Below are 27,660 nucleotides of genomic sequence, written 5' to 3'. Positions count from 1 at the left end.
GTTATCCTGCAGAGAAATTTTACTGAAAGGTGTCTGCACATTGTACCTACTGTGGCATTGTTGTCATGTGCAGTGACCTTCATAAATGGCTTTGGGAAAGTCACAAGGGAATAACAGAGGTGACTGGTGGGTTTTTTCCTCCTCCTTTATGAGAGTCTGCTCTGATTTGCTAAACAAAGTTGTGCAATCACCGGGAAATGAGCTCTGTGCTCCTACATGTGCCCCAAATGCAAACAAGCAGGCCAACCACCCCAGTGTTGTAATGTTTCAGCCTGAAATCTGCTTGGATAACCCAGCAGGGTCCTTTGTCCTTTTAGAATAGGGCAAATAGTGCATGGCAGCAGGAATCAGCCAGGGTCCCGGAGCACTGAGACAGAGAGAGCAGAGCCCAGAGGAGACAGAGGCTGAAGCTAGTTAAAATCACTGTCTTGGCTTCCAGTTGCCTCCCAATTCCTGGGGAAACTCCTAAAGGGAGACTGTTAAATCATGAAATTAATCACCATCCTTTTCCTTTGCTCCAGGCTGCTACCAAGTTTAACTCAAGAGTCCTCTCAAGAAATCGACTGCAACGACCAGGATGTATTTAAAGCTGTGGACACTGCTCTGAAGAAATATAACAGTGGAAACAAAAGTGGCAACCAGTTTGTACTGTACCGCGTAACCGAGGTCAGCAGAACGGTGAGTGAGCTGTGTTTAACCCTGAGGTCACTTGGGATTTGTGCTGTCACTTGGAGCCCAGGCCTCACTCACCCCCAACCCCACCCCACCCCCACACACGCACCCCAATCACCAGAGAACTGACAATAAAAAGGAAGCTTTGTGGTTGTTAGTTGCTAAGTCACGTCTGACTCTTTTGCGATCCCATGGACTATAGCCTGCTAGTCTCCTCTATCCATGAAATTTCCCAGGAAAGAATACTGGAGTGGGTTGCCATTTCCTTCTCTAGGGGAATCTTCCTGACCCAGGGGTCAAACCCACATCTCCTGGATTCTTTACCACTGAGCCACCAGGAAAGCCCATTCTTAAAGGAGTACATCTAAGAAATATACAACCTTATTTGTGTGGAATCTAAAAATTCCATCTCACAAACACCAAAAGTAGAATGGTGATTGCCAGAACTGGGCAGTGGAGAAAATGGGGAAATACTGGTCAAAGGGCACAAATGTCCAGTTATAAGATGACTAGGTACTGAGGATCGAATGCACAGTGCGGTGATTACAGCTATTGAAGCTTTACTGGAAATTTGTTAAAAGATTAAGTGTTCTCACTATAAAAATGAAGGTAACTATGTGAAGTGATGGGTGTGTTAATTAGCTTGTTTGTGGTAATCATTGCACAATGTACATACAACTTTTATTTGTCAACTAAACCTCAGTTATGCTTGGGGAAAGGGAAGGTTTGTCTAAGAGGAGTCAGCTGTGTTGAACCAAATATCTCTCATGAAATCAATGTGGCTCATTGCATCAAGGTAACAGCCATGTTCCAGGTGGGTTTTAGTTTGTTTGTTTTTTTTTAATCACTGATTGACACACACAGGATGGAGACAAAGCCTGACAGCGTGTGTGACTTTAAAAAATACAAATCTTTCAATAGTTTATTTAAATGAATTTCACTATAAAACACTGTGTTTCTGTGATAGCTAAGCAATTGATTACTTTGGTGGAGAAAAAAAACAACAAACGGGTATTTGGTATGATAAGGAAAAAGGAAAAAGTCCAGTGGATAGAGGTTTTTTGTTGTTGTTTTCTGAAAATCCAGTCTTTCTGTTTCACAAACTTGTGCACACATGTGAGTCCTAGGGTTCTCTAGCAACAGTTTATTGGTGTTGTCTTTATTAGTTGATATCCTTTGGCAAATGTGGTTTATTCTAGTTTATTCTAAAATGTCCATAGAATCACTAGTCATCTTTACTTTGTCATGTGGACACTGCCTATACCATGATCACATAGGTTTTATTAAAATCTGAAACCTGGAAGGAACTTCAGAGTCTATTTTGTTGATGCAAATACTGTGGAGAGAGCACTTTCCAATGAGTCAAGAGACCTGCAATCCCGGGCTGGCTCTGCTTTTCCAAGGTGGGGAGGCTGCCTAAGCCATATGCCATCCACCTGGGGCCTCCCTACTCTCACCTACCAACTGAAAAGCTGGGCAACATCCTCTCTGAGGTCCCAGACTTTGCATCTGGAAGCTCATCTAACTCAGCACCTTTAAACTTTAAAAGGTTTATTTATTATTTCATGACATGGTATACCAAAGAGCAAAACAATGCAAACAAAAATACTAAAATTACTCATAATTAATCTCACCATCCAGATAACTGCTCCTTTTTTTGGAAAGTTTAAAAAGGTGTATGGTTTGTTTTCTAACTGTAAAAATGATAGATGTTAATTTTTAAAAACAGATAATTCAGGAATGTTTGTTTAAAGAGAAAACCGAAAGAGAACTCTACTCCCACCACTGAAAGACACATATTTTAACAGTTTCATTGCATAGTTTTCCAGACTTTTAAAAATCATATATTTATGTATAAGTTGGTTTCTACAAAAATAGGCTAATACTTTGGATCTACTTTGTAACTTAAAAATATGTATATTTGTAAATAGTATATTATGAATTTCTTCCAAGCAAATATTTATAAACTTTCAATATTTTTTCAATATTTTAATAAATGTTTTTGCCTTAATTGAAACAAATAGAGGTCAAATATTCATAACTGTACAAGATCGCAAATGGTGTGCTATTGGGTCAGTTAGATGAGACCTACCTATCCATGGTTGCTGTTTTTCAGGATAATCCTGACATATTTTATTCCTTGAAGTACCAAATCAAGGAGGGCGACTGTCCTTTTCAAAGTGACAAAACTTGGCAGGACTGTGACTACAAGGACTCTGCACAAGCTGTAAGTGTGTTGACCGTTCCTGAGGCTCCATTTTTCTCTGCCAAGTGTGCTAGACTTGTCCACAGTGCTGGAGATGATTCATATTGCTGGCTGCTTTTATAGGAGGCACATACACCCTCAACTGTGTAGAACAGTCAAATGCTTGATGTCTGTATTCTCACATAGGAAGAAGGGGCATAGAGAGGCCCTCAGTTAAACATGGAGAAAGCTGTCCCAGAGGAAGGGGACTCTAATGACTGACAGGGATATGTGGGCCAGGCCCCAGAGAGGCAACAGATCAATACTTGGCTGAGATCTGGGGTTGGTGAGTGGAGAGTGTGGCTGCTTCAACTGAACAGTCCTGAGTACGAATCCTGCTCTACCTTCCACCAGCTTCAACCAGTGTGCTCCCTTGCAAGGGGCGATCAAATTGACTTCATGATCTTGTTGAAGGAAAAAATGAGACACATTATGCAAACGGTTTTGTTTTAATAACAAGGGGTCTTAACCTAATGCCTACCCTGCCCTGGCACAGCACAGCTGCTGGTTTGCCCATAATAATTGAGGGAGATTGTGATGCTGCCTGCCAGGAACCTAGCCAGTCTGCTCATAATCCAGGGAGCCATTTCTTCAATGTCAAAACCCTGGCTTCCGGGATGCAGTTTGAACACTGAAATTGAGAAGTTAATCAAGAGGAGAGTTTAGCAGGCTGATTCACAGCCATGGTGTGCATCTTGATGAAAGGAAATATCTCCAGGGCTCAAAACAAAGATTCATACTTTAAAATCTCGTCATTTAGAGTGCCTCTCCTCTATCTCAGGAATATTGGTGACTTTTAAAAAATAATGATTTGGCTGAAAAATACTTATCCTTGTGTCTCAAAACTCTGCTTAGGAAAAAAAAAATCTCGACAAGATTTTAAAAAGGAAAGCCATATTTAGCAATAGTACTAAGTGGATTTCATCTGAAAGTTTAGAATAAATCTTTTTTTTTCAATCTTTTTTTCCCCCCTAGGCCACAGGAGAGTGCACAGCGACCGTGGCCAAGAGAGGGAATATGAAGTTCTCCGTGGCTACCCAGACCTGCCTGATCACTCCAGGTAGCTGATGTGTTTGCTGGAGCTGCCCTGGGGGGAAATAAACCTTTTCCGTATGGTGCCAAAAACTCTTACCTGAGGGCGGCAGTGGCGATACCATTTGTAGCCTTGTGGGGGCGCTGGAGGGGTGGAGCGGCAGACTCCTGAGGTGTGCCCAGGCTCATGCCGATCATCCCCTTGGTCTTATCCGTATTCTCTTCCTCAGGAGCTGCGTAGTATTAGGTGCGTACGAAAGAATGAGAAGACAGAACTGGCCTCAACTGTAGGTAGTGTCCCTAGCATGAGAAAAGCACAGGTTTTGAGTCAGATCTGGCCTGGAATCTTTCAAAGCTCTCACTTTCTTCATTTTTCCTTACCTGTGAAAGGAGATAACAATAATTTCCACTTTGTACCATTCTTTTGGATGAAGCTAGGTGATACATCTGAAGATGTAATCATAATAATGTATTAATGAAGTCAAGATAAAAGTAGTAACAATTAACATTTATTGAGAGCTTATTACCAGTCACAGTTCTAACCACTTCATATGCGGTAACATATCTAATCCTCACAACAACTCTATGAGTCAAATAGTAATATCCCAGTTCACAAATGAAGAAACTAAGGCCTACAGCAGGCAAGTATCTTGCCCAAGATCCCACAGCTAGTAATTAGCAGAGTGGTTGGAATAGACCCTTCATAAATGAAATTCCTTTAGATTCTAAGTATGGAGCAGCTTATCAGAAGATAACCACTGTTAACTCCTTCCCTCTTGTGGCAGAGGTGCCAGGTACAGAAGGATGGACACACCTAGGTGATGTTAGTCGCAAAAGCCATCCTGGAACTGGCCTTTGCTTACAAGCGAGCTCCAGAACAGCATCTTCAGCCACCCTGGTGAACCTCACCGTCGTGGTGACTCTTCTGTTTCAGCCTTAATCATCCATTGCATACCCACAAAAACTACATCCCTTGAGTTCCCATTCGTGCAAGAAGTTGCATTCAAAGAAAGATAGTCCAAAACAGAAATCCCAAGTCATTAAAGTTTTCTGATGAGAATAGCTTTTTATTATTCAGCTTAAGAACTCTATATTGTAAGCAGATTTTAACATTATCCAGAGCACAGCACATATGTACCATGAGAGAAAATACTGTCTGCCACACCTTCAGAAATTATTGCTAGGTCCACAGTCCTTTATCTGAAACATTTTTGGCCAGATATGTTTTGGAATTTCAAAATTTTAAATCTTTATTTTAATTTAAAAGTCTCTCTAGAAATTGGGGCAGGGTGGAAAATCATTCTGTTACCCAGAAAAACTGAGTTTGCATCTTTCCCTGCTCTTCTCACCCTCAGAAGTTTGCTCCATCTCTTCCCCTACCCTAGTTGGGAGCTGCCCTTGAGGTCAGGCAAACCAGCCTCTGGGCTTTTCTCCATCTGCTCCTTTTATCTCCTGTGTTCATCTTTTTTTGTTTGTTTTCACATCAGTAATTTCTCTCATCTTTCTCTTGTAATCCCCTCGGGTTTTTTTGACTTTGCCTATTACCCTGATTCAATCTAACTTCTACAAGGAAAGGAGCGGGTAAAGCTATGAATATTTCCCGGTAAGTCTTTTCCTGACACGTTTATGGAAAGAAAGCTGACACACAGTTGCAAAGGGGCTTGTGCTGAGCTGCTGACTGAGGGATCTTACCCCCTTGGATAGTGGGAGCCCCAGGGTCAAGGGACCCAGGACTCCGTTACTTCCCCTTTTTGCCACATGTGCTGTCACTGATCGGGGGGTGAAGGCTGTCTGTTATGAACACTGGTAATCTAATACAAACTCTCTCCTTTAAAACATATTTTACACTGTTTTATCAAAACGCGTTCAGTGGCTGCCCGTTCTTACAGGAAAAGTGTCCTAAGTCGTGCAGTTGTGTCCAGCTCTTTGCGACCCCGTGGACTGTAAGCCCGCCAGGCTCCTCTGTCCATGGAATTCTCCAGGCAAGAATACTGAGCCATCGGGAAGCCCTAAGGGCTTGCACTCCATTCTTAATTCTCTTCAGAAGGTCTAGGAAGGCCCCCAGCTGAGTGGAGAAAGTTGTGAATATGTGCCTCTTCCAGGAGAGGGCGCCATAGCTTACCTCAGGGTCGTCAGAGGAGAGGGTGACCCAGGGAGATGGGAATCCAGGCCTACAGAGCACAGCTCAGGCTGCGCTCCAGAGGCCTCTCTACTGACCGCTGAGTTCTGTGCTCAATTGTGTCCAACTCTTTGTGGAACCCAGGTCTCCAGCATTGCAGGCGGATTCTTTATCGTCTGAGCCACGAGCCACTAGGGAAGCCCAAGAATACTGGAGTGGAAAGCCTATCCCATCTCCTGGGGAATCTTCTCCACCCAGGAATCGAGGCGAGGTCTCCTGCACTGCAGGAGGATTCTTTACCAGCTGAGCTACCAGGGAAGCCGACTGCTCAGACCTCAAATCACCCCTCCCTGTCTCCTGCTATAAACTGATAAGATGTGTGCACCCCTTGTCCCACACCTCTGTCCCTGCCTCATCCCGCTTCATCCAGACCCACTTGTCCCTTCTCAGGCCTCACACCTCGGGTTGTGAGGTTACCTTGACTGCTCTTCACCCTTCTTAGCTCAGTCTCTTTTCCTCAGAAAAGTCTTTCTTGCGCTTACTCTGGGCTCCTGCCTTGCCAAGTTCTTGCTGAATTATATTGAAATCATCCATCTCCAGTTCTATCTCTCCCCCTTGACTTTGTCCAACTCCTTCATGGCAGTGAACATTACTAATGAATTTATGTATCCACACAGCCAGGCTCAGCACAGGACATGTTATAGCAGGTGTGAAATACATGTTTGTTGAGTAGAAAGGATACAGAATGTATTACACCCCGAGTCCAGCTTCAAGCGGCTTTCATTAACACTGAAAAGTAAATTAAAATACATCTGTAATGTTTTGATTTTTATGAAGATAGATTCATGTATCACTCCTGTAATTTTAAGTGACTTTAAAATACATTTTAAATAACCATGCACAACAGAATGCATACAAGATGTTCCTAAGCGAATGGTTGGCCTTCCCTCTGACTCAAAAGCAGTCTTGTGTTCCCTTTTCTAGTGCTTACTAGGATTTACTGGAAAGTTTGTTACCAAGGCTTTTTATTGATGAATTATCTGACTTATTCAGGGCAATGTATGTGAATATAGGTTTCGCTCCTTAACGCTGCCCTTTTGCCTACTGTTTGTCAAGCCGAGGGCCCCGTGGTGACAGCCCAGTATGACTGCCTTGGCTGTGTGCATCCCGTATCTACCACGAGCCCTGACTTGGAGCCTGTTCTGAGACATGCCATCCAACATTTTAACAACAACACCGATCATTCCCACCTCTTTGATCTGAAAGAAGTAAAAAGAGCCCAAAGACAGGTCTGTTCTTTCATTTTTCTCTTGCCATAGTATTGCTAAAATGTGTTAGACCTTTAAGGTTTAGAATTTCTTTACCTAAAATAAATCTTTGGCCAGAGGACAACATGATTCCACAGGTGGTGGTGAGGAACTCTTCCACGTTCTCGTATGACCAGCTCGGGGAGACAAAGGCTTTCTCCATAGGCACAGTGATTTGGATGCTGCAGTGTGTAAAGACGGGAAAGGAGGCCAATCAGACTTCCTTCCTGGGAGATTTGTTTTTAATGAATGGGTGGTCAGCTCTGCTGTGCCATGAAATGGAAAAGTCGGTGAAAAAAAAAGTCATTCTGGCCTTAGGAGTTTAAGAAGACTCTATCATCACCTAGCTACCATGAGGCAAACATGACCCCCCCAATATTAAAATGTACCTAAAAAGGTTGGCACAGTTGCTGGGTACCCTCTAAATTATAGTCTCTGTTTCATCAGAGAAAAGAGCAAATACTTGTATTAATAAATCTGGTTTTTCCATTGAAGCCTTTACTGACAGTTGACTGGGCCCCTTGAATTTCAGCCTCTAATTATGGAGGACTCACTTTGGTCAGTAGCATTCCTTGCTTTTAACTGACCTTTAGCTGGCCTTCTGGAGCTTGCCTTCATGCAAGATGCAAGCTCTTCTTGGTTCTGTTCATATCCAGCTATCAGGGTGGGACCCACCTCAGATAAAGCAGGAGAAATCTTACTGCCCGGCCGTCTAGCATTATTAATATTTTACAAAATTTAACAGATCATTTTTTTCCCTGCTGCCCACAGAGGAAATATTGCTGGGTCTTACTTAAGAAAATACAGTAACTCTGTCTATAAATTGCTTTTCATTTTCAGATGCGTAGCTGTATGTGTGTATGTGTGTGTTGTGTTGAAGGGTGTGAGCATCATAAAGTGCTCAATATTAATTTGGTAATGACTTTTGCCTAGTAATAATAATAGTTTGTATTTTTGAGCACTTACCAAATGCCAGATATTATTCTAAGCTCCTTCTAACACTGTGAATAATGTTTAAACTGACCTTTAAATATTCAATCCAAAATTGTTTCAGGTGGTGGCTGGATGGAACTATGAAATTACTTACTCAATTGCACAAACTAATTGTTCCAAGGAGAAATTTCTATTCTTAACTCCAGACTGCAAGTCCCTTTCAAATGGTGTAAGTAGGCAAAATATCTAATTATAAAGTTCTTAGCCTTTTGTGTCCAGTATTTACAGGTGTGGGAACTCAGCTGTACAGGAAGACTCAGTCACTAAAATTTTAGATGACATTCAACTGTTCCATTTCATGTCCCATTGAGAATCTGAAAGTCATGTCACCTGTCAAGCTGCCCAAGGGTCAGAGTCTACACATCTGGCAATAAGCATCTACAGTTATATCCAGGGACTAGCAATAGCCTGAGACAAAATATGCCACAGTCAAGTTTGTCTTTTCATGTTTTCATGCTTTCCTATCTCCTTTTCCTTCTGTGTGCTCAACAGCCTGACAAGGCTTCTGAACTCTACCCAGGACAATACTTCCAACTGTCTCTGCTTGTTTTCTCACCCTCCCTCCCCTACTTTTCTCTTTAATAAATACATCCTGAGTCTCTCTCCCTTAGTGACCCTTTCTAGGATGATATCTTATTACGGAACCAAAATTATGTTAAAAGAGAGCATCTCAAGGTAGCAGGAGTTAATGCACATTAAGATGATCAGGCATGAGGTCCTTCCCAGGGGTATATGCACTTTAGCAGAAGGCTGTGCTTTAAGCAAGAGGTGGCTGCAAGTCTGTTCGCCTAGTCATTCTAGGTGAAGAGAACTATTAGAAATAGATTGTAGGGATGGTTGCACAACCCTCTAAAATATCCCTGAATTATACACTTAAAAATGGTTAAGGAGCTTCCCTGGTGGCTCAGTGGTAAAGCCATCTTCCTGCTAATGCAGGAGACATGGGTTCAATCCCTGACCAGGGAATACCCTACATGCCGCAGAGCAGCTAGGCTGGTGTGCCCCAAATACTGAGCCTGTGCTCTAGAGCCCAGGACTTGCAACCACTGAAGCCCAAGCACCCTAAAGCCTGTACTCTGCAACGAGAGAAGCCACTGCAGTGAGAAGCCTGGACAGCAACCAGAGAGTAGCCCCCTCGCTGCAGCTAGAGGAGAGCCCGTACAGCAGCAAGGGCCAAGTACAGCCCAAAATAAATAAATTGGTTTTAAATGGTTAAGATGGCAAATTGTATATATATTTTACCAGAATTTTTTTAAATAGTTAAAAAAAGAGAGAGAGAGAGAGAGAGAGAGAGAAACCCTCTAAAATCATAAGTTTTAGTCACTGTGTAACTTTGTCAGTTTGAATTGAATCTGGCCTTTTAAGCATCTATAACATCTTCTGTTTTTTATGCTTAGCTTCAAATTGAGGTTATATGGGCCTAAATGTAATCTAGCTTTAATCTTGCTCCATCTGTTTATAAAAGCCCCAGTTAAGTTTTCACTTTGCCACACAGAAATGCACAGGCTGGTTGAGGTAACAAAGCCAGTCAGATTTTGGTATAATTTTCCTAAGCTTTCACTTCTTCATTTGTAAAATCGTGAAGAATAACAGTATCTATCTCACAGAGTTATTACAGTAATTAAAGAACATAAAATGCAAATGAATTATTTTGCCCACAGTTGGTAAGATTTAAGGCCTTGCTATTCAAAGTGTGGTCCATAGAGCAGCAGCAGCAGCAACACCAGGGAGCTTCTTAGAAAAGTAGAATCTCAAGTCCACCTACATCTACTGAATGAGAATCTGTATATTATCAGTAACAAGATTCTCAGGCAATTCATCTGCACATTAAAATTTGAAAAGCAAAGATTTAAGGAGTTTCCTAAGTAGTTCTTAGTCATGTTTTACCTTAGAATCACTAGCCTAGCTTTAAAAAACACCTATTCCCAAACCATTCCCCCAGACCTTCTGATTTAATTGGTCTGGGGTCAGATGATCAAGTTTCTCAGGTAGACCAAAGGTGCTGGTGATACTGAGAACTTCTGAGTTACCTCCAGTATACTTCTCCCCATCCAAAATTAAGGTATTGTAAGTGTGGTATTTCCTATATCTTTAAAAAACATGACATTTATTATATTCATGTGTGTTCTTTTGTTGGAAATATACATTTATAGGCATCTTTAAGACAATAAGAAAACAAAGGAAAAAAATAATGTTACATCATATATCCAAACACTCAAAGTTATCTGAGTGTATATCCTTCTTATCTTTCTTTGGTGGGGAATATGGCCAATTTTGACTGTTTTTGTGTGTGTGTTTTATTAGTTGTAATTACTTTATATGTGACATTTTTTTCTGTCTTCAAAACTCTTGATAAACTTCTTTTTAAATAACTTTTAATATCCCAGTGAAGATACCATAGATTGCTTTTTAAATTACTTTCCTATTTTTGGTCCTGTGTTCAAAAGCAACAAAATATGTTGTTTCTGTTTTTATTACAATTAATACCTCAACTAACATCTTTTAGAATAAAGCTATTTCTGTGTTTTGGGTGGTGATGCAGTTGGTAAAGAATCTGCCTGCCAATGCAGGAGACACAAGAGACACAGATTCCGTCCCTGGGTCGGGAAGATCCCCTGGAGCAGGAAATGGCAACCCACTCCAGTATTCTTGCCTGGAGAATCCCATGGACAGAGGAATCTGGCAGGCAACGGTCCACGGGATCACAAAGAGTCAGACATGACTGAGTGACTTAACCCTTGCTTCATATGGCTTTGCATGTCCTTTATGTTTATTTTACTCTATTAAAATTTTGAATTTTTTTTATTTTTTGGTTGTGCTACCCAGCCTGTAGTATCTTAGTTCCTCAACCAGGAATCAAACCCATGCCTCCTGGAGTGGAAGCATGGGGACTTAACTACTAGACCACCACAGAAAGTCCCTTACCATTATGTTTAATCTTTCATTATGTTTTTTATTATATGCTATTATTCTTGAAGATGGAGTACCTTGACTTTGGTTTTAACTTAATCTGAAAGTCTTTGTCTTGCTAAAAGAAAATGTTACCCACTCACTGTATAGCTACTATTTCTACATTAGGTGTTCTTGTCATCTTATTTCATGTCTCTGTGTGTTTGTGTGTATATTTGTTGGTGGTGATGCTACTTTTTCATTGTTTCTTTTTTTTGTCTTTTGCGTATAGACTATGTTTTGCTTTGTTTTTCTCTATTCAATAATTTGCAGAGTCACCATCCTATTTTTAATTTTACTAGTCATTTAAAGATTCTTAAAAACTTTTTAATTTATGCTCTTATATGCTTTTAAAAAAACAGGATATTGGTGAATGTTCAGATAAGGCATATGTGGATCTCCAGCTAAGAATTGCTTCCTTCTTGCAGAAATGTGACCTTTATCCAGGTAAGGGATAACGTGTGTTGGTGTTCATGCTGGTCCCAGACAACTGGCTAGGTCTTTCCATAGCTATTGTGCTTTGGTTCCCATGATAAAGTCTACATGACCCACAGACCTTACTAGGAACACTGGGTCCCATCCCTGCCCTGCTGTGCTACAGCAAGTACACCTGAGACTGCTCAGCAAGTGGCCAAAGAGAACACAGTGACAGAAGGAAAAATTTATGTTTTCTGGGCAAAGCTGCCCTTCGATTACGTCAGCTGGTCTTTCTTGTGTATGTCAGCTGGTCTTTCTTGTGTACCAGCTGTCTCTGCATCAGATATTGTGAACTGGGGAAGCTGTATCTCATTTTTAAATAATCAGAATAATATCTTTTCAATTCTAGGTTTTTTCCCTTTGCATGTTATAATATACGGAAAGGGTGATAGTGCACATTTAAGGTCAAGTTAGTGTTTCTTATACCAGTCAGCTCAGTCATGTCGGATGCTCTGCGACCCCATGGACTGCAGCAGGCCAGGCTTCCCGTCCATCACCAACTCCCGGAGCTTACTCAAATTCATGTCCATAGTGTCAGTGATGCCATCCAACCATCTCATCCTCTGTCGTCCCTTTCTCCTCCCACCCTCGATCTTTCCCAGCATCAGGGTCTTTTCAAATGAGTCAGTTCTTCGCATCCGGTGGCCAAAGTATTGGAGTTTCAGCTTCAGCATCAATTCTTCTAATGAGTATTCAGAACTGATTTCCTTTAGGATGGACTGGTTGGATCTCCATGCAGTCCAAGGGACTCTCAAGAGTCTTCTCCACCACCACAGTTCAAAAGCATTGGTTCTTTGACGCTCAGCTTTTTTCTTAGTCCAACTCTCACATGCATACATGACTACTGGAAAAACTATAGCATTGACTAGATGAATCTTTGTTGGCTAAGTAATGTCTCTGCTTTTTAATATGTTGTTTAGGTTGGCCATAACTTTTCTTCCAAGGAGTAAGCATCTTTTAATTGGCTGCTGTCACCATCTGCAGTGATTTTGGAGCCCCCCAAAATAAAGTCAGTCGCTATTTTCACTGTTTCCCCATCTATTTCCCATGAAGTGATGGGACCAGATGCCATGATCTTTGTTTTCTGAATGTTGAGCTTTAAGCCAACATTTTCACTCTCCTCTTTCACTTTCATCAAGAGGCTCTTTAGTTCTTCTTCGCTTTCTGCCATAAGGGTGGTGTTATCTGCATATCTGAGGTTACTGGTATTTCTCCTGGCAATCTTCATTCCAGCTTGTGTTTCATCCAGCCCAGCATTTCTATGATGTACTCTGCATATAAGTTAAATAAGCAGGGTGACAACATACAGCCTTGACATACTCCTTTCCTGATTTGGAACCAGTCTGTTGTTCCATGTCCATTTCTAACTGTTCATGGCTTGACCTGCACACAGATTTCTCAAGAGGCAGGTCAAGTGGTCTGGTATTCCTACCTCTTGAAGAATCTTCCACATTTGGTTGTGATTCACAGTCAAAGACTTTGAGATAGTCAATAAAGCAGAAATGGGTGTTTTTCTGGAACTCTCTTGCTTTTTCGATGATCCAATGGATGTTGGCAATTTGATCTCTGGTTCCTCTGTCTTTTCTAAATCCAGCTTGAACATCTGGACTCATCTTGAATATTCTTATACCAAGGGTTGGCTTTTCTCATACTTGCAAGATAGTTGTGTACATTGCACAATATGAAGCATTACTGAAGTTTCCTGCTCACCAGAATCACAGGATTTAAAATTTTCCCACTAGAAAATCATTCCTTTATGTTAAGCATTGCTTTTTACAGTTTCCATCAAAAATGCAAAAACTTTAGAAAAGGGCAGCATATTGATTGAGTCACCTTCTGATTGAAAGTTTCCCTAAACACACTTGGCTTTTAGAAGAGGAAAAGAGGAGAGATAGTCAGTTGGAGGTCTGACAGACAACCTCCACTGCTGGATCTTGGGCTGCCACGTGGCCCTCTGTCAGTGGATGCTGGATCACACGTGGAAAAGGTACTAGGCTAGATTGCTACTTCAGGGCACACACTGACGTGAAATCTGCCTCTTTCAGGGGAGGATTTTGTACAACCACCCACCAGGCTTTGTGTTGGCTGCCCCAAACCTATACCTGTTGACAGTCCAGAACTGGAGGAGCCTCTGAACCATTCCATTGCAAAGCTTAATGCAGAGAATAATGGAAACTTCTATTTCAAGATTGACACTGTGAAAAAAGCAACAGTACAGGTCTGTAAATTATAGTGATAGTCTGTAAATTATAGTGATTGCAAATTGTTTACTAATGTTGCCACTGATCTTGGCTCTGGATTGGGAAACAGTATACCTCACAAATGGAATTTGGTAGACTTGAATTTCAAGTCCCAACCTCACAGCATGCTTGATGTGTGATCTTGGACAAGTCATTTAAAGCACTGTCTCCATTTTCTAGCCATAAAGGACTATAGTAAGTGTTAGTTGCTCAGTAGTGCCTGACTCTTTGCGACCCCATGGACTGCAGCCCTCCAGGCTCCTCTGTCCATGAGATTTTCCAAGCAAGGATATTGGAGTGGGTTGCCATTTCCTTCTCCAGGGGATCTTCCCAACCCAGGGATTGAACCCGGGTCTCCTGCCCTGCAGGCAGTTTCTTTACTGACTGAGCTACAAGGGAAGCCCATAAAGGACTATAGGAAGGGTCAAAAAAATAACATATGTCAATCACTTCTCAAAATCTAAAGTGCCATATAAGTACTAGCAACTTGTATAATTAAGAAAATTGAGAGCTAGGAAAAACAAGACTTATCCTCTGCCTCTGTAGATCCAGCTCTCATTATAACATCACTCAGTGCCTTGGGCTCAGCCACATCAGCCAGTCATTGCCCAAACTTTCTTTGCATGCTCATCTCCATCTCATTTTTTCCCTGCCTGCGGTGCCTCCCTCTCTACAATTGTACCTTCTAGAAATTCATCTCTCCTTCCATGCCTGTCAGTAGAGGTGAAGGAGTATCCTTGTTTGGAGGTCAGAGGGCCTAGCTCTGCAACAGCATCTGCCACTCACATTCTGGGTGACCCTGGGCAGTTATTCAGACTCATGAAACCTTTGCGGCTGGATCAGAAAAGCCCAAATCCCTTCAAACTCCAACAGCATATGACCAATGTATTTATGGACAGATTCCTATTGTGGAACCTCAGAACTGGCTTTCCTAAATACAAGCTAAAGAAAAGTCATCGAAAAGGAGCCAAACTGGGAATTCCCTGGCAGTCTAGTGGTTAGGACTTCACACTGTCACTACTGAGGGCATGGTTCAAACTCTGGCCAGGGAACTAAGATCCCACAAGCTGTGCAACATGACCAAAGGGATAAAACTACTATAGCAAACATACATGATTTTTATAGGCTTCCCTGATGGCTGAGATGATAAAGAATCTGCCTGCAATGCTGGAGACCTAGGTTCAATCCCTGGGTTGGGAAAGTCCCCTGGAGAAGGGAATGGCAACCCACTCTAGTATTCTTGCCTGGAGAATTCCATGGACAGAGGAGCCTGGTGGGCTACAGTCCATGGGGTGGCAAAAAGTCAGACATGACTAAGCGGTTAACACACACAAAATATGATTTTTATAGTCTACAAAGAAAATCTCACTTTAAAAGTTCATAATTCTGGCTCAGTAATTGAATTTCTAGAAATATAAAATAGAAAAGTCTTTAAATACAATAATATTCATCGCAGCTTTAACTGTAAAAGCAAAAAATAAAATGGTAAACTCTCAAAATGATTAATAATATAGAAATGATCAAATTGTGTCTAGCATATCCTTTCAATGCAGTATAAAGCAGCAATTTTAAACCATCTTTGTGAGGAATTCTTGATGTAGAAAATGCTTGTGTTATACTATGCAAAAAGAGGCCATAAAATTGAATAAACATTCTGTTCTCGATCATGTTATTAAAAAGTACAGAAAAAAGTACTGAAAAGAAATGTCTCAGATTATTCATAGCTTTTAGCTGATGTCACAGTGGGCTGTTTATTGTAATCTTCCTTATTTCCTGTATTAGTTTTATATGCTGGTGGGGAGGAAGACCTGAACCGTATTAAAATAAATCAAAACTCACACTATGATTTCTCTCCTACTCAGACACTTATTTCTGGATGCCATATCCTCTCCCTGATTTCACTAGCACATAACCCATGTTAGACTTACTTGAAAGGAGTACCAATTCATGCTGCTCTTGTCTTTGTCAGCTTTTCTTCTCACTCTGTTTTTCTGTAAAATTCCCTTATTCTTACTGATGCAGGAACAGTCCAGTACTCCACCACATAATGCATGTCAAAGAGTTGCTGTCAGGAGAGAACCACTCATTCTCAATGTGTATATTTAGTCCTCTTGGTAGTCCCAGTTCTTTCTGTAAATTAGTCAACATACTAGAATGGATGTGTTTATGCTAAGGGTCCAAGGAAAGCCACAATAGAATAAGCTACATCCCTTTACTTGCTAAACTAATCTGGAATATTGTGAGAATTTCAAATTTACTTTTAAGAGGTGACTCTTTACTTATTTTTGCATTTAAAGAGAGTGATTTGGTCACTCAAGGCAGCCCTAGTGGAAGCAGCTGATTTATTGGAAATCAACTTACCATAATGAATTTGCAATAGCCAGTCTCTTAGTGACCCATTTGCCAAATTGCTAATTTGTTTTACAATTTTAGTCTTGCCTTGGCTTTGCATGTTTAGTCCTATTTGGGTACATGTCCATTCCAGGTTGGTTTCATATTTCAGATACCAAACATTTCATAAATCCTTTGTTTCCTCATGTGAATGGTTGTGATTTCTGTCATATACCGTTCATTTTGCCCTATCCCCATGGCTGCTGTTAATGTTCTTCCCTGCCTCTGCTCAGATAAATACTCGACAAGGATCTATGGGTGCACTCAGGAATTTTCCTTTGACAAAAAGTCCTACAAAGGTCAAGGAATATGTAGATGTTTAAGATTTGTGATACAAATTGACAGATCATCAAATGATTTGCAATTATGTCAATTTTCATTCACACCATGTGGATGTAAGACACTGGCTGATGGTCTTGACTTGACCTATTCAAATACTACCAGCAGTGACTGAGATTCCATGTTTCCCGCACCTGACCAGGTGTCATCTCTGTTTTTTATCCTTGACAAGATGCAAGGTTAAACATGATATTGTATAGTTTTTCAAATGTGCTTATCCTTGGTTATTAATGAAAGTCAACTTGTTCAGGAGTAATGATCTTTTTTTAATATAAATTTATTTATTTTAACTGGAGGTTAATTACTTTACAATATTGTATTGGTTTTGCCATACATCAACATGTATCCACCACAGGTATACACGTGTTCCCCATCCTGAACCCCCCTCCCTCCTCCCTCCCCATACCATCCCTCTGGGTCGTCTCAGTGTACCAGCCCCAAGCATCCAGTATCATGCCTTGAACCTGGACTGGCGACTCATTTCATATATGATATTATACATGTTTCAATGCCATTCTCCCAAATTATCCCACCCTCTCCCTCTCCCAGAGTCCAAAAGACTGTTCTATACATCTATGTCTCTTTTGCTGTCTCGCATACAGGGTTATTGTTACCATCTTTATAAACTGCATATGTATGCATTAGTATACTGTATTGGTGTTTTTCTTTCTCACTTACTTCACTCTGTATAATAGGCTCCAGTTTCATCCACCTCATTAGAACTGATTCAAATGTATTCTTTTTAACGGCTAAGTAATACTCCATTGTGTATATGTACCACAGCTTTATCCGTTCGTCTGCTGATGGACATCTAGGTTGCTTCCATGTCCTGGCTATTATAAACAGTGCTGCAATGAACATTGGGATACACGTGTCTCTTTCAATTCTGGTTTCCTCTGTGTGTATGCCCAGCAGTGGGATTGCTGGGTCATAAGGCAGTTCTATTTCCAGTTTTTTAAGGAATCTCCACCCTGTTCTCCAAAGTGGCTGTACTAGTTTGCATTCCCACCAACAGTATAAGAGGGTTCCCATTTCTCCACACCCTCTCCAGCATTTATTGCTTGTAGACTTTTGGATTGCAGCCATTCTGACTGGCATGAAATGGTACCTCATTGTGGTTTTGATTTGCATTTCTCTGATAATGAGTGATATTGAGCATCTTTTCATGTGTTTATTAGCCATCTGTATGTCTTCTTTGGAGAAATGTGTATTTAGTTCTTTGGCCCATTTTTTGATTGGGTCTTTTATTTTTCTGGAATTGAGCTGTAGGAGTTGCTTGTATATTTTTGAGATTAGTTGTTTGTCAGTTGCTTCATTTGCTATTATTTTCTCCCATTCAGAAGGCTGTCTTTTCACCTTGCTTATAGTTTCCTTTGTTGTGCAGAAGCTTTTAAGTTTAATTACGTCCCATTTGTTTATTTTTGCTTTTATTTCCAGTATCCTGGAAGGTCCATCATAGAGGATCCTGCTGTGATGTATGTCAGAGAGTGTTTTGCCTATGTTCTCCACTAGGGGTTTTATAGTTTCTGGCCTTACGTTTAGATCTTTAATCCATTTTGAGTTTATTTTTGTGTATGGTGTTAGAAAGTGTTCTAGTTTCATTCTTTTACAAGTGGTTGACCAGTTTTCCCAGCACCACTTGTTAAAGAGATTGTCTTTAATCCATTGTATATTCTTGCCTCCTTTGTCAAAGGTAAGGTGTCCATAGGTGTGTGGACTTATCTCTGGGCTTTCTATTTTGTTCCATTTATCTATATTTCTGTCTTTGTGCCAGTACCATACTGTCCTGATGACTGTGGCTTTGTAGTAGAGCCTGAAGTCAGGCAGGTTGATTCCTCCAGTTCCATTCTTCTTTCTCAAGATTGCTTTGGCTATTCGAGGTTTTTTGTATTTCCGTACAAATTGTGAAATTATTTGTTCTAGCTCTGTGAAAAATACCATTGGTAGCTTGATAAGGATTGCATTGAATCTATACATTGCTTTAGGTAGTATATTCATTTTCACTATATTGATTCTTCCAATCCATGAACATGGTATATTTCTCCATCTATTAGTGTCCTCTTTGATTTCTTTCACCAGTGTTTTATAGTTTTCTATATATAGGTCTTTAGTTTCTTTAGGTAGATATATTCTTAAGTACTTTATTCTTTTCATTGCAATAGTGAATGGAATTGTTTCCTTAATTTCTCTATTTTCTCATTATAGTAATTATCTTTTTAACTTCTCCAAAAGAGCTGGTTATGTCTTTGGTTCATTTCCTTAGTGTTGGGCTTTCTGTGTATAAGAATACTGACCCTACATCATATTTTTTCCAGTTTACCTTTTTACCTTATTCACTGTGACATTTGAGAATCAGTTTTCATTTTTGTCTAGTTAGATTTTGACATTTCCCCCCTTCCTTTAGGTTCTTTCCTCTGCTTTTCACCTATGAAAAGCCTCATCATCCTAAGAACTGATGAATGTTTTTTATACCTTTCTAGCTTATTTAGTTTAAATGTTTTAGGCATTGGAACTTACATTACTAAGTAGTATTCTATACTTTAAAAACAACACTTGGACAGGATAGACTTAAGCAGGGAAGACTTCTGATAAGAACAGCAATATAGATGCAGTTTTGAGGTTCTTGAACACAAGATATTACTGCTGCTGCTAAGTCGCTTCAGTCGTGTCCGACTCTGTGTGACTCCATAGACGGCAGCCCACCAGGCTCCCCCGTCCCTGGGGTCCTCCAGGAAAGAACACTGGAGTGGGTTGCCATGACCAGGTCTACTTTATTCCTCCCCTCTGGACCCTGAATAGAATTGAGCCAACAGCTGTGAGTTTTGTCATATATTGTCAACTTTCCTAGGCAACATCATATTAATCAACTGTGGCTCAGAGGTAAAGAGTCCACCTGCAGTGCAGGAGACTGGGGTTCAATTGCTGGGTCAGGAAGATCCCCTGGAGAAGGAAATGGTAACCCACCCCAATATTCTTGCCTGGGAAATCCCATGGACAGAGGAGTCTGGTGGGCTACAATCCATGGGGTTTCAATAGAACTGGACACAACGGAGTGACTAAATAACAACAATGTCAGAAAACTGGATTAAAGTGTACTCTCAAACTAAGCAACAAAATTCATGATCACCAATGGATATATTCTAAAACACTTTTTGGACTTCCCTGGCCAGCTTATACACGTCTGGAGTTTTACAAGTTATCAAATTTGTCTTATAAATTTTACTGTGCTTACCTAGAAAACAATGCCAGAAAAGGTAGAGGAGTAGTTTAGCTCTTCCTGTTCTCTGCTCTCCTCATCCTCCTCCCATTGTAATTCCTCCATGCTTTTCAAAAAACACAAAGAAAAAGGGAAGACTTATGTTATGGAATTATACTATCACTCCGTAACTTTATTTTTTCAATAATGGTCGACCTTCCAGGAAACAGGTATGTATAATATATTCTTTTTGATAACTATATTATATTATGCATATACACATTTAAATCCTAGAATGAAATGCTGAATAACTTAGCCTGAAAATTGAGCCACATTAACTACCTTTTAAATTTATATATATAATTTTAAAACATTTTATAAAGTATATTTTTCAAGTATATAAAGGCTGTAAGCTTTTAAAAAAAAAAACTGTGCTTGCAATTTTGTTGAAGTCAGTGTATTGGAAAAAACCACACAATGACTTTTACTTTTTAAGGAAATATAGTACATGTATTCTAGACCAAAAAGAAAAAAATTGGGCCACAAATATTAACAGAAGGCAGTATTTATAATGATTAAAACTTGCTAGAGCTTAAAATAGTTTCTTAATATTAAAAAAAAACAAACCCTCAGAGAAGCAAGCTAGAAATCCAAAGAACTTTCCTAATCACATAATTTAATCCACATAATTTCTATAGCAGTTCAGTTCAGTTCAGTTCAGTCACTTAGTCGTGTCTGACTCTTTGCGACCCCATGAATTGCAGCACGCCAGGACTCCCTGTCCATCACCAACTCCTGGAGTTCACTCAAACTCACGTCCATCGAGTCAGTGATGCCATCCAGCCATCTCATCCTCTGTCGTCCCCTTCTCCTCCTGCCCCCAATCCCTCCCAGCATCAGGGTCTTTTCCAATGAGTCAACTCTTCGCATGAGGTGGCCAAAGTATTGGAGTTTCAGCTTTAGCATCATTCCTTCCAAAGAACACCCAGGTCTGATCTCCTTTAGAATGGACTGGTTGGATCTCCTTGCAGTCCAAGGGACTCTCAAGAGTCTTCTCCAACACCACAGTTCAAAAGCATCAATTCTTCAGCACTCAGCTTTTTTCACAGTCCGACTCTCACATCCATACATGACTACTGGAAAAACCATAGCCTTGACTAGATGGACCTTTGTTGTCAAAGTAATGTCTCTGCTTTTGAATATGCTATCTAGGTTGGTCATAACTTTCCTTCCAAGGAGTAAGCGTCTTTAAATTTCATGGCTGCAATCACCATCTGCAGTGATTTTGGAGCCCAAAAAAATAAAGTCTGACACTGTTTCCACTGTTTCCCCATCTATTTCCCATGAAGTGATGGGACTAGATGCCATGATCTTAGTTTTCTGAATGTTGAGCTTTAAGCCAACTTTTTCACTCTCCTCTTTCACTTTCATCAAGAGGCTTTTCTCTGATTCAAGCTTTGGTAGAACAAAAAGGTGTGTTTAAAGGAAATATTTAAGTTTTCTTCTTACTTGTCCTAGATTCTACATATTATGACTTGAGCCTTTGAATTTCTGGTGAATCTTGCAGTTGCTGAACAATAAAACTCAGGAAAATAGAAAAATTAAAATGATAGCATTGTTTTCTTTTCCCATTTAAAAAAGGAAATAAGCCCTATTGCCAAATATTTTAATGTGCATACAAGGTTTTGTTATCAAATATTTGTACTTTTTGAGGGTAACTCTCCTTTGTTCAGTACATAATTAAAATATCAAGATTCTCCCCTAAAAACCCTTATGATAAAAATATATGATTTATTACACAGCATTAATTAAGCCTCTATTTTGTGCTAATTCACTTTCCAGGTGGTAGCTGGAAAAAAGTATTCTATTGTGTTCATAGCAAGGGAAACCACATGTTCTAAGGGAAGTAATGAAGAGCTGACCAAGAGTTGTGAGATCAATAAACATGGTGTGAGTATAATGCAGCTGTCTTACTGATTCCCTGGAAATCTGTATGATGTTTTATGCTTATATATGTATCCCATGAATAACACTGTTTTCTCTTTTGGCTTCAATTTTCATGGATAGCTAATTCTAAACTGTGATGCTGATGTTTATGTGGTGCCTTGGGAGGAAAAAGTTTACCCTACTGTCAACTGTCAATCATCTGGACGGGTATGATTCTAATTGCAGTTGGTTTGGGTTAGCTATGCTCATTCTGAAAATCATACTTGGAGGTTGAAAATGAACCACTATTTACATGAATTGGAGAGGACTATCTTTTTTAAATGGGGAGAACACACATTTCTGTGCTGATCTCTCTTCTTATGGCTAGAAAGGGAGAGCAGCTGTCCCCTTAATCACTTCTCCGACACGGCCAGTGTCCCGTGAGATCACAGGTTCTCTTAGGGAAGCACATCCAAGGAGCTTGGGAAAAATGCAGGTCACACACCCCACTCTACATTTCCTGAATCAAAAGCTATATTTTAACACAGTCCCCAGGAAAGTGATACCCATATGCAAGTTTGAGAAGCATTAGGTCGCATCATTTTTTTACTTCTTAGAAGAACCCTGGGAGGTAAGTTGTACTTTCCCTACTTTCAAGATTGAGACACTAAAAATTACAAAGATGCTAAAGTCCTAAAGTGGATAATAACTTTATCAAGTGCTTCCTCCATCTTAGACCCTGTACTGAGGACTTGACATTGAGACATATTTTTCTCCTGACAACTCTACGAGGCAGGTGATTTTATCATTCCTATTTTACATACAAGGAAAGTGAAGCTAGTGGTGCTCAGATACAAATCTAGGTAAAATCAGAGCCTACTCTGTTCACCATCATACTGAGAACTACTAGGCGCTGGCTTGTTTGACCTCAAAGACCATGCTCTTCGAATCACCAAACACTGCCTCCAGCCACCACATTCTCACAGGTAGTAAGTGTGTAGGTAGAAATGACCCACAAATCATAGCTTCAATGCAAGTTGCCTCTGCTCCCTTTGTTCTACATTTAGGCTTTTGCCATATGTAGGTATGTATATAGTCTAATACAAACATTATACAAAGGCTGTGTTTCAAGCTTGTGAACATATATATCCTGTGTTTCAATTCAACGGAGTGACTGTGGATATATGCTGCTTATATATTCCATTCTTAAAACCAGTTAAGGTCTTTTTGGATAAAAAGCAGTAATGTGCTAATAGAAATAGTATCAATTAATAAATAATGTGCCATGGCTTATAGAATCATAGGCTTAAGAGATTATGTAGTTAACCATCCAGTTTTTCCTGATTAAAAACTCTCTATTTTAGAGTATTATTAGGAATAAGAATCAATATCTCTAAATTATTAAATCAATCAAAAGAGGAAAAAATTATTCATTTTCATCCTTTATGGAATATTAATGTATATAGCACTTAAAATCTGGCAAAGACACTCCCCATCGTAAACTGAGATAACATTGTCAGGCCCCCATCCCTTCTTTCTTCTTTGATAGTGTGGTTTTCACAGTAATGCATTCATTTTAATATTTCCTGTTTAGACCTTACTCATGAAAAGGCCTCCGGGTTTTTCACCTTTCCGATCAGTACAAGTGATGAAACCTGAAGAAAAAACAACTGTAAGTCTACCCCACTCTGCCATGTCACCTGTACAAGATGAAGAGCAGGATTCAGAAAAAGAACAAGGACCCACTCATGGGCATGGCTGGGACCATGGAAAGCAAATAAAATTACATGGCCTTGGCCCTGGCCATAAACATGAGCATGAGCAAGGTCATGGGCGCCATAGGGGTCATGGTCTTGGCCATGGACATAAGCATGGTCATGGCCACGGAAAACATAAAAACAAAGGAAAAAACCATGGAAAGCAGTATGATTGGAGGACACACTATTTGGCAAGTTCTTATAAAGATAGCACTACATCCTCTGCACAGATGCGAGAGAAGACAGAGGAGACAACACTCCCTTCCCCAGCCCAGCCAGGTGTAGCCGTTACCTTTCCTGGCTTTCAGGACTCAGATCTCATTGCAACTGTGATGCCTAGTACACTACCACCTCCCACAGAGAGTGATGATGACTGGATCCCTGACATCCAGATAGAGCCAAATAGCCTTGCATTTAAATTGATTTCGGATTTTCCAGAAACAACCTCCCCCAAATGTCCTGGTCGCCCCTGGAAGCCAGTTAATGGAGTGAATCCAACTGTGGAAATGAAAGAGTCTCATGATTTTGATCTCACTGATGCTCTTTCTTAATTTAGGCAGCCAGGGTTATTTCTTTAACATCTCATCAACCCCTGTCCCCATTGTCCAAAGATCCTCATATAATACACCAAAAACCATGAACATTCAGAACAGCCTAGAGAGAAATAAATGGTGAGACTCCCCATGGGAACAACATCAATCTCTATGGATGACGTAAAACTTTGTGCAGAATTCTAACTCCTTTCTGAGCTCTCCTCCCAAGTTTTCTTAACTAGCACAGAAAATGGACAAACTAATATACTGTGGCCTACTGCAGTTGCTTTTCTGATAATGAATGTGTACCTTAAAATGTACATCATCAATTTTCATACAAAGATTCTTGACATTTTGAATAAACTGTAACATCTGGTCCATATGTGGCAATAAGAGAAATTAAGAGACTGAATGCTGAACTTCTTAATGGAGGAAAAATAAAAATAAAAACCTCCAGAGGTCAAAGAGGAACAAGAGAGAAAGACAGATTGGCCAAAGGGAGGACAGAGAAAATAAATTGACTTTCTGTTTCCAAAATGGGCTAGTAATCTCAAACAGTTACTCCCATGTGACAAAACTATGCTGATAATTCTCTTTCTGGGTGAGAGTGCTTCTTGTAAGTCAGTAATTTCTGTTTACTCATTAACTACGCTTTGCAATAGGGCTTTCAAATAGGAGTTTTCTGTTTGTTTGTATGTTGCCAGCATTAGAGTGAGTAACACTTACTGTTCAATAGCTCTGAGTTTAATGATAAGGATGGAAAGCAGAAGTAATACAAAGGCTGGCCTGCTTGAGGAAATCTTTTTTTTAATAATTGATAAGGGAATATCATGAGGTGTGATGCAAATTTTGTTCAGAGATTTTATGAGAAATTCTTTCTAGCCTTTATACTTGCATTTTCTTTTGCTATAACATTGAAGTATATGGACTTTTTCAGGAAAGAATAATATGATTATCTTTAATTTACTGATAATGTGAGGGAGGCATGTCTTTCACAACCCCTGCTGTGCTTTTGCCTAGGGAAATAGGGCTTTGTACACCTACACTCACCTGCGGATGCACGTCACTGTTTCTTCAATTTATTGGATGCATTTGAGCCACTGAGTTTTTATTTCATTCCAAATATTATCTGTACTTGCAAATAAAGTACCAATGATCTCAGGAAAAGGTCTCATCTTGTCAATTAGTGGCTTCACCTTCCTCTCTTTGAGCGATAACCTCAGATTAACAGAGTTTTACTATACTTACAGAGGCACGTAAGGTCCTGCGAGTACAAGGGCCGACCTCAAGAGGCAGGGGCAGAGCCAGCACCTCAGGGTGAGGTCAATTTACCGGCAGAATCTCCACAGTTGGCGCAATAGACCCGACAACCTCTGTCAGCAGCCCTGCGTGGAAGGACGAGAAGATGGGGTAGAATTTAAATAGAGAAGAATGCCATTTTATCCCTCTGTGACTGAGTGAAATAAAGTTCCGTCCTTATGTTCCCCTCCTGGTTAATTCACACTGGTCTCCTTTCAGTCACAACCAACCTGCAGCCAAGTCAAGATGATCAGAGAGCCAGCACTAGGGCTCTGCCCTAGGGGCTCACAGTGCAGCCCTGGAGCATTCTTGTTCACTGAGGCAGGATCCCTTAGCTGGGGCTTCCCTATCACAGAGACCTTGTCATGGGTGCTCAATCAAGGGGTAGTGGGTCATGTTTCCATCATGGATCTAAGGACTCTCTCCCTTTCTTTCTTCCTTCTCCTCCTGATTCCCAATCCAATGCTGAGAGATTTTGTCTTATATTAGTTTTTTATGATCTAAATTATTACCAAAAAAGAAAAAAAATCTTTTGTTAATATATCTACCAACTTCTCATTATCAAAAAATACTGAGTCTCAAAAAAGTTGAAAGAAAATGTAAAATTATCTTTCTGATCTGGGTAAAAGAAAAGAAATAGAAAACCATTAGAATAAAAGATAAGAGACTTAGGATTTTCTGTAACAAACACTTATTGAAGCCTCCTTTCGTGGTGTAACTTAATCCTCACCACCACTCTGAGGTCTCCGTGATCACCTTTCCTTTACAATGAGGAAGCTGTAGCTCATAGAGCCCTTCCCAGAGTCACAGAGTTAATATGTGACAGAGCTGGTATTCAAACTCAGACCTTTGAACTTTATCACACTGTGCTATCACGGGGCTTTACAGTATTATCAATATTGTCATTACGAAAAACACATCAAGATAATTTCTGACTCTGGGATGATTATGATTTAACTCCGAAACCCTTATGAGATATTTCATTATATCTGGTGCTATTCTGAGTCCTGCTCATGGTAAACTAGAATAGAGTCAAGCATAGGCATTAGCTATTTACATAGTCAGTCCTGAGTAAAAGAAATTTTTATTGTATCTTAAATGTTGAGTTTTTATTTAAGACATTCCCCTCCATTGTACTGTCCAGACTGAAGCGGCAGTCAACAAAAAGAAACTTGTGCAATCTTTTTAAAGAATTACAGAGTAAGATGAAGATGCCATCAACAAGATGGCAGAAGTGGGTGTGTCTTTTTGTCAGTCTTAGTTTAAATACTTGGTGGCTCATCACATGTTTGAGGTGTCCTGAGTGCTCGGAGCATGTGTGTGGTGATTGGTGCTTTTACTCTTCTTTAGTCGAGTTGGGTTCACATATTCAGCCTACATGCTTCCCTGATAGCTCAGTCAGTAAAGAATCCGCCTGTAATGCAGGAGACCCCAGTTCGATTCCTGGGTCAGGAAGAGCTGCTGGAGAAGGGATAGGCTACCCACTCCAGTATTCTTTTACTTCCCTTGTGGCTCAGCCAGTAAAGCATCCGTCTGCACTGCAGGAGACCTGGGTTCGATCCCTGGGTTGGGAAGATCCCCTGGAGTAGGGAAAGGCTACCCATTCTAGTATTCTGGCCTGGAAAATTCCATGAAGAAGTCCATAGTGTCGCAAAGAGTTGGATGTGACTGAGTGACTTTAGCTTCACTTCACTTCACTTCACATTCAGCCTATGGGAGCCTCAAAGCAAAAAGAAGGGAAAAATTTCAAAGGACATGAATGCTTTCCCTTGAAGAGCTTACAATCCCTTTGGGAAACCAAGACAAAGCATAGGGAACAGATATTTAATCCAAGCAGCATCTTTGGGGAGCAGTGAACTTGACTAATGTGATGGGAAGATGTTGAAGAGGTGGAAGGACCAAAGTGGAGAGAGAAAATGAAGCCCACGTGAGATGGTTCTTAAAAAAAAGTTTTATTGAAATATAGTTGACCTAACATGTTGCATTACTTTCAACTGTACAGCAAATGATTGACGTGTGTATATACAAGTGCAAAGTCTCTCCAGTCATGCCTGACTCTTTGCGACCCTATGATTGTAGCCCATCAGTTTCCTCTGTCCATGGAATTCTCCAGGCAAGAATACTGGAGTGGGTTACCATGCCCTCCTCCAGGGGATCTTCCCGACTCAGGGATTGAACCTGTATT

General features: G+C 40.3%; 1 protein-coding gene across 3 annotated transcripts; it reads left to right on the top strand.

The window, feature by feature from the left end:
- The first annotated feature begins 257 nt into the window (after positions 1–257).
- KNG1 (kininogen 1) lies at positions 258–25,655 on the top strand. 3 transcript variants are annotated; one of them, XM_068964014.1, is made up of 11 exons: positions 258–678; positions 2,789–2,899; positions 3,893–3,977; positions 7,185–7,357; positions 8,430–8,537; positions 11,680–11,764; positions 13,840–14,012; positions 21,803–21,910; positions 22,028–22,114; positions 23,481–23,558; positions 25,427–25,655. In XM_068964014.1, exons 1-11 carry the CDS (start codon positions 487–489, stop codon positions 25,535–25,537), a joined length of 1,311 nt encoding a protein of 436 aa, XP_068820115.1. In that variant the 5' UTR covers positions 258–486; the 3' UTR covers positions 25,538–25,655. The 3 variants fall into 3 exon arrangements, with proteins under 3 accessions (XP_068820115.1, XP_068820124.1, XP_068820105.1); XM_068964023.1 differs by lacking the exon at positions 8,430–8,537; XM_068964004.1 differs by lacking the exon at positions 25,427–25,655 and having other exon boundaries at positions 23,481–25,374.
- Positions 25,656–27,660: the final 2,005 nt, after the last annotated feature.

The sequence above is a fragment of the Capricornis sumatraensis genome, chromosome 1 (genome assembly GCF_032405125.1).
Source record: "Capricornis sumatraensis isolate serow.1 chromosome 1, serow.2, whole genome shotgun sequence".
Classification (NCBI taxonomy): Eukaryota; Metazoa; Chordata; class Mammalia; order Artiodactyla; family Bovidae; genus Capricornis; species Capricornis sumatraensis.
This window is presented reverse-complemented; position numbering and strand designations above follow the sequence as displayed.

What these genes read in the sequence shown, in the direction of transcription:
- KNG1 (XM_068964004.1), top strand. Translation starts at nt 487, where the DNA reads ATGAAATTAATCACCATCCTTTTCCTTTGCTCCAGGCTGCTACCAAGT. An exon ending in GACCTGCCTGATCACTCCAG is followed by an intron (nt 3,978 to 7,184) that starts GTAGCTGATGTG and finishes CTGTTTGTCAAG; the next exon opens with CCGAGGGCCCCGTGGTGACA. An exon ending in ACTGTCAATCATCTGGACGG is followed by an intron (nt 22,115 to 23,480) that starts GTATGATTCTAA and finishes TTTCCTGTTTAG; the next exon opens with ACCTTACTCATGAAAAGGCC.